A 7,376-nucleotide genomic window follows, 5' to 3' on the forward strand; every position below is an offset into this window, starting at 1 on the left:
CCGACAGTCAGTCCAGTCAGCGATCCTATGCCAGCTCCTACATCGGTACCTTTTCCACCCGCGGCGTTCCTATCAACGGATTCCGCAGTGCTCACTTTGCCGCCCCTCACCGTACCTACTCAACCTCCAATTTACACCGTTCCACCCCCGACGGTTCCTCCAGTCGCGATCACACAAGTCCCTGCTTCCACTGCGGACCATTTTTCCTTCCAAGCTCCACAACCCCCAATGAACTTCCCTTACCCAGCTCCACCGCGTCTAAATATTCCTCCCTCCGAACCGAGCACGCCCACTCAGGCCATCCCTGCAGCTCCATCGACAAATATTCCTCCAGAAGCGGAAATGGAGCAGGAGAGAAGAATGAAAAAAATGGAGGAAACCATCAAGGCCCTCCAAGCCGGCACCTCTCATCTTGATTATGGTGACTTCAACTAGAATCTATTCCCGGGCATGCGGTTGCCCCCGAAGATCAAGATCCCAAGTTTTGAGAGGTTCGATGGGACCAAGGACCCACGTCACCATCTCCGCCATTATCAGAGCAAGATGCTACAATACTGGGACTACGAGGAATTCATCATTCAAACATTCCAGGACAGTCTCACGGGATCAGCACTAGACTGGCTTATGACTTTAAAGGCAGGAGACATTCGCACTTGGGCCGATCTTTCTCAGAAGTTCCTCGACCAGTACAGATTTTGTGCGGAGACACCCCCCACCCTCCTAGAGTTGAGCACCATGGAGATTAAGGAAAATCAAGCTTTTGAAGCCTATGCATCGAAGTGGAGGGGGAAGGCAGCAAAGCACATACCCCCAATCAGTGAGATCCAACAGGTTCAACTGTTCCATTCCACGCTGAAAGGTGTATACTACTCGCACTTACTGTCTCACGCTTCCTCATTCTTCGAACTCATTGAAGCTGGGAAGAAACTCGATATGGGCATTAAATTGGGAAGGATTCAAGGACCCACCAAAAAGAAAGAAGAGGAAGCACTAAAGAAGCACACTGCTGGTACCTCTAGAAGGACCAAAGATGCCACCGTTAGCACTGTCAATTCGGGACGTCAATCCTCGCAATCAATTTCGGTGGATTATACCCCTGCACCGCAGACTTATCAGACATATGCACATCCCGTGCATTATGTACAGCCCTATCAGTCACATAAGGCCTATCCATCAGCCCCGCCAACTGTCATTTATCCGCCATCTTCGCAACAGTACACTCCCGCTCAAGCACAGCAAAACAAAGCTCCGGCTTCGAGATGTCCTCAGCTGGCTCAACGTGCTCCAACTCCAAGAGCTCAACAAAGCAGTGCTGCTCAATCACGTCCACGCAAGCAGTACACCAATCTTCCGGCTCCTCTATCTCACATATTCCGACAACTCCTCGCAAGCAATAAGATCAAAACTGAGGCACCTGGTCCTAGCTTTGATCCCATGGTGCAGAATCAAAATATGCACTGTGAGTTTCATCAGGGAGCCCTCGGTCAGACTCTAGATACTTGCTGGAGACTTCGAGATAGAATCCAGGAGATGATCGACGCGAGGCAGATTTCCTTCAATGAGGTGAAACAGTCGAATGTGCGCGTGAATCCCCTCCCTGACCATGGATCAGGCCCAAGATATTCCATCAACATGATCAGTACATGCGCTATTGGAGAAGAGGAGGAGACACAGGAATCCCCGGCTTCATTCATCATTGAATATGTTTCGGCAGAAGTAGCAGTGGCATCCGCCCCGTTCATCATCGAGGTTCCCGCAAAGGAGCCCTATCAAGATAACCGAGTTCCCTGGTACTACGGGGGTGAGGTTGCCAATGTTGAGCAGGAGTTGAGCGCAATGGGCATTACGCGTTCAGGAAGAGTTTACCAAGGGCTGGAGCTTACAGACGAGGGGAAAGCTTCTGCTGTCGCACTCAATGACAACTTGAGAGCCACATCCACCCCCACAAAGAAGGTATCAGAAGAGGAAGCTGAAGCTTTCATGAAAGTAATTAAAGCGAGCGAATACAAAATAGTTGAACAAATGAGCAAGTCACCGGCCCATATCTCATTGCTATCACTACTTCCAAGTTCCGAACCGCATCGGGACGCTCTTCTGAAGGTTCTCACCGCAGCACAAGTGCCAAAGAAGACTACACCAGAGAGGATCGAGGAGACTGTGAGCTCTATTTTCTCGAATCAGATCTCCTTTTCGGAAGACGAAGTTCCTTTGGTGGGACAAGGACACTTGCGTTCATTGCACATTGTCTGCAAGTGCAACAATCACGTCGTCGGTCGAGTTATGATCGATAACGGTTCGGCTCTTAACGTGTGTCCCGTCTCCACGTTGAAACAGATGAACTTGGATATGAGCCACATTCGTGCAAGCAAAACGACTGTTCGAGCCTTCGATGGCTCAAGGAGAGATGTAAACGGGGAAATTGACCTTCTTATTGACGTAGGACCATGCTCATTCTCCGTCACCTTCCAGATTCTCGAAATCCCCAATGCATTCAGTCTCTTGCTGGGAAGACCTTGGATTCATGCGGCCGGCGTTGTTCCTTCCTCTCTATATCAGAAGTTGAAGTTCTTTGTCGAAGGCAAGCTCATCACTGTCAACGGCGAAGAGGATTACGCGATCTACAAGGAGACAGCCATCCCCTACATCAGCATTGAAGAAGATCAGAATCTTCCCTTTTAGTCTTTCGACACCCTCTCCGTGATTAGAGATTACGGAGAAGTCGGTCCATCCCGGACCGATCGCATGATAGGGAAAGTTCTGTTGAAGAATGATTACGTCCCCGGAACTGGACTCGAGGCACGTGCACAAGGAATCCTCCGACCAATTGAAGTGAAGGAGTACCGCAACAGGAGGGGACTTGGTTTTCGCCCCTCTTGTCACGAGATTGTGCAGGCTCGGCGTGGAAAACATCTCCACCAACTCGTTGCACATTATGGAAAGCTCTCTAGGAGCATCTCCGTTCCACCACTTTCGCAGTTCTTCCCTGCACCACCGCTGGTCATGGGAGGCTCCTCCGAGACCCCATTCACTGAATCAGATGACTTCTCTTTGGATGCAGCTGAAGCATTCTTGGCTTTGCCAGCCATATATGCCATCACTGAGGAGACATCTTCCGGGGTTCATGTCCACCCTGCATGGGAGGATGAGGAGCTTACCAACTGGACTTCAGTTCCGCTCTATTCGGCCACAGTTGCCGATGTGTAAGACAGTCTATATATAATGCTACCTGTATGTTGGCAGCGCCATAAGCCACATAACGGAAGAGGGGTTTTTGTTATGGCTTGTTAATAAAATCCCTACATGCTTTTTGAATTTCTATGTCTAAATTCTCTTTCTTTTGCACTTACTTCTAGCATCTTTAATTTCTGAAACAATTCGCTTTTGTGTCCAGGCTCCAATCGAATCCAAATCACCGATGCAACGATTCGAATTCATCCGAAACACACCTCAGAAAGTCCCTACCCATATACTTCGGGGAAGGACTTGATGAGGACGGTCGCGTGCCCGAGATAGAAGAGAGTTTGCATTGTCTTGAAAACCATCAACTCACTTCAATCGAGCCAACCGAAGAGATCAACATAGGCACTACAGAAGAACATCGCACCCTCAAGATCGGGACGGGCCTTGAACCTGCACAAAGAGCCCGGATGATCGATTTCTTGACAGAGTATCAAGAGGTTTTCACTTGGTCTTACGCTGACATGCCAGGCTTAGACCCTTCTATCGTAAAGCATTTCCTCCCACTTGACATTGAAATATTCTCACCCAAGCGCCAACACTTGCAGCGTCAACAAGCCGATCTTCTCCTACGCATTAAGGAAGAAGTCATCAAGCAGGTAGATGCGGGATTCTTGGAGGTATGCAATTACTCTGAATGGGTAGCGAATATTGTTCCAGTGGAGAAGAAGAATGGGAAAGTCAGAGTCTGCATCGACTACCGAGACCTCAATAGGGCTAGCCCAAAGGATAGCTTCCCGCTGCCTCATATTGATATTTTGGTGGACAACACCGCGCGCCACACTCAATTCTCCTTCATGGACGGCTTCTCCGGATATAACCAGATTCAGATGGTTGAGGAGGATAAAGTTAAGACCACGTTTATCACGATGTGGGGCACATTCTGCTACAAGGTCATGCCTTTCGGTCTCAAAAATGCGGCAACCTATCAGCGGGCGATGGGTCACTATTTTTCATGACATGATGCATAAAGAGATTGAGGTTTACGTTGACGACATGATCGCGAAGTCCAAAGAAAGTGAAGATCCTTTGGTCAACCTCAAGAGACTATTCGATCGTCTCAAGAAGTATAAGCTTCGACTCAACCCAGCAAAATGTACCTTCGGCGTCAAGTAAGGGAAATTGCTAGGGTTTGTAGTTAGCGAGAAAGGCATTGAGGTCGACCCCGACAAGGTCAAGGCGATCATGGAACTGCCCCCTCCATCAACAGTGCGCGAAGTAAGGAGCTTCTTAGGACGGCTGAATTGCATCGCGCGTTTCATTGCAAATTTGACAGACAAGTGCCAACCACTCTTCCGCCTACTTCGCAAAAATGCAGCGGTTGAATGGGATGATGAGTGTCAGAAAGCTTTTGATACGGTCAAGGCATATCTAGTTCAGCCGCCGGTGTTGGTTTCACCTTCACCGGACCGTCCTCTCATTCTGTACCTGACAGTACGCCAACAATCCATATGATGCATGTTAGGGCAAAAGGATGATTCCTATCACGCAGAGCGAGTAATTTATTATTTAAGCAAAAAGTTCACTGAAGGAGAGTCTAACTACCCTGAGATAGAGAAAATGTGTTGCGCACTTGTGTGGGTCATGCAAAAGCTCCAGCAATACACTCTCTACCATACTGTTCGCCTGCTGTCGAAAACATATCCTTTAAAGTATCTACTCGGCAGTTCGTCCTCTATGGGGAACATAGCAAAATGGCGATGCCAACTGACGGAGTACGACATCGAATATGTGTCGCGCACATCAGTGAAGGACCAAGCGATAGCAGATCATCTAGCAGAGTTCCCGATTGTTGATGACACACCAATCAACTCTGACTTTCCAGACGAAGGAATCCTCCAAATGAATGATGAGGAGGAAGCTCCCGGATGGAAGATGTACTTCGACGGTGCAGTCAATTCCACTGGGTCGGGTATTGGCGCAGTGTTGATATCCCCTGAGGGGCATCATTTCCCTGTTGCAGCGAAGATTGATTTCCCCTGCACCAACAACATAGTCGAGTATGAGGCATGTATCCTCGGCTTGCAGGCGGCAGTCGCCCTCAAAGTCAAGGAGCTTGAAGTGTTTGGAGATTCTATGCTCGCAATCTTTCAGACTCTCAAACAGTGGAAGACGAAGGATCCGAAGCTGGTGCCATATCACGAGTACCTCGAAGAGTTGATAGAGAACTTCGAGGACATTTCATTTACATACACCCCACGCATGAAGAACCAGTTCGCTGATGCACTCGCAACGCTCGCTTCCATGGTGAGCATCACAAAAAAAAATCTCATCGAGCCCCTCGAGTTCGAGATTGCTCAGGGCCCTGCCCATTGCGATGTAATCGACGCTGTCGACGGCAAACCGTGGTATGCAGACATCAAGCACTTGCTGCAAACAGGTCAATTCCCAGCGTTCACCGATCGCCATGACCGGAGGACTCTCCGACGCATTGCAGCACACTTTTTCCTGAGTGGCGAGACTCTTTACCGCCGTTCATTCGACGCTACGATGCTTCGGTGTGTCGACGAGAGCGAGGCACAGCGCCTCATGGAAGAAGTGCACGAGGGAAACTACGGACCTCACATGAATGGGCTGATGCTAGCAAAGAAGCTCATGCGACTCGGGTACTTCTGGTCTACCATGGAGATTGACTACGTCAAGCATGTCAGACACTGCCACTTGTGTCAAGTCTACGCAAATCAGATCAGAGTACCACCCAACAAGCTACATCCAATGGCTGCTCCGTGGCCCTTTTCAATGTGGGGCATAGACGTAATCGGTCCTGTCAACCCGAAAGCATCCAATGGACACTTGTTCATACTGGTAGCTATCGATTACTTCACCAAGTGGATCGAAGCTATCACCCTTGCGTCGGTCACGGCAAAGGCCGTGGCTCACTTCCTCAAACGTGACATCATTGCGCGGTACGAAGTCCCTGCAACTCTCATCACCGACAATGCCAAGAACTTGAATAATAAGCTCACTGATGAGCTCTGTGCACAGTTCAAAATCCTACATCGCAACTCCTCGCCGTATCGCCCACAAATGAACGGCGCGGTAGAGGCAGCAAACAAGAACATAAAGAAAATCATCGAAAAAATGATGGTGAATTACAAAGACTGGCACGAGATGCTCCTGTTCGCACTCTTGGCATATCGGACTTCTATCTGCTCGTCTACTGGAGCAACCCCGTATTCTTTGGTCTACGGTATGGAAGTCGTTCTTCCAGTTGAAGTGGAGATTCCTTCTATGAGGGTCCTTGCCAAGTCCAAGCTCAAGGAAGCAGAATGGCCGAAATAGCGCTATGAACAGCTTAATCTCATCGATGAGAGGCGGCTAACAGCACTTTGTCACGGTCAGTGCTATCAGCAAAGAATGGCACGAACATTTAATAAGAAAGTTCGTCCTCGTAAGTTCAGCCCCGACAACCTCGTCTTGCGGAAAGTCTTGCATATTGCCCCAGATTCCAGGGGCAAGTTTGCTTACAAATATGACGGTCCCTTCATCGTTGAAGAAGTCTTTGACGGAGGGGCAATCATTCTCAATGATTTGGACGGGAACGAGAACGCACTTCCGGTTAGTGCTGACGCTAAAAAGAAATACTATCCGTGATGGTGTTTCTCTCATTCCACTGTGGGTGTTTTCTCAAATGCACATTACATTTTATCTTTCTTCTCATGTACAGTCCCCAACACTTTTAATTTCGCTAGCTCACGTACTACCCTCTTCTACTCCTTCCCTTTCTCTGGACTTTTCTTGAGAGAAAAAGAATGAATTTCCTGTTAGGTTGAAAACCTCTTTGAGGCAGCCTAGGCAAAAATTAGGGAATGAGGGGCACGGTTTAAAATCCCGCAAAAGGGGAACCGCGGCAAAAGGAAAGCATGAAACGAAATCCTCGCTAGATCGAAAACCCGAAAAGGGCGGTCTAGGCAAAAATTAGAGGAACCGAGAGGTGCGATCAGACCCAATCAGGGCAGTCATAGCAAAAGGTGAGCTCTAAATGAGGGAAATGTCAAACAAAATACCCCGCTAGGTCGTCACGCGTCTTGCGACCTAGGCAAAAATTAGGGGACCTTCGGCAGCTCAACCACGAAATGACAGCTACACTCAGTGTGCAGCGGCAACAAGTAGTGGTTTGACAGTCTTTGATGCAAGCA

The 7,376-nt window shown here is 48.8% G+C and overlaps 1 protein-coding gene across 1 annotated transcript; it reads left to right on the plus strand.

The window, feature by feature from the left end:
- The first annotated feature begins 450 nt into the window (after positions 1–450).
- Positions 451–3,204, plus strand: LOC116205371. Its single transcript, XM_031537962.1, has 2 exons — positions 451–2,592; positions 2,680–3,204. The coding sequence occupies exons 1-2, from the start codon at positions 451–453 to the stop codon at positions 3,202–3,204; spliced, it is 2,667 nt and encodes an 888-aa protein (XP_031393822.1).
- The last annotated feature ends 4,172 nt before the right edge of the window (positions 3,205–7,376 follow it).

The sequence above is a fragment of the Punica granatum genome, chromosome 1 (genome assembly GCF_007655135.1).
Source record: "Punica granatum isolate Tunisia-2019 chromosome 1, ASM765513v2, whole genome shotgun sequence".
Taxonomy (NCBI): Eukaryota; Viridiplantae; Streptophyta; class Magnoliopsida; order Myrtales; family Lythraceae; genus Punica; species Punica granatum.

Excerpts from the sequence above, each read along its gene's own strand:
- LOC116205371 (XM_031537962.1), top strand. The coding sequence starts at position 451 with ATGCGGTTGCCCCCGAAGATCAAGATCCCAAGTTTTGAGAGGTTCGAT. Across the intron at positions 2,593-2,679 it reads TCGAAGGCAAGCTCATCACT|TCTTTCGACACCCTCTCCGT; the intron begins GTCAACGGCGAA and ends CTTCCCTTTTAG.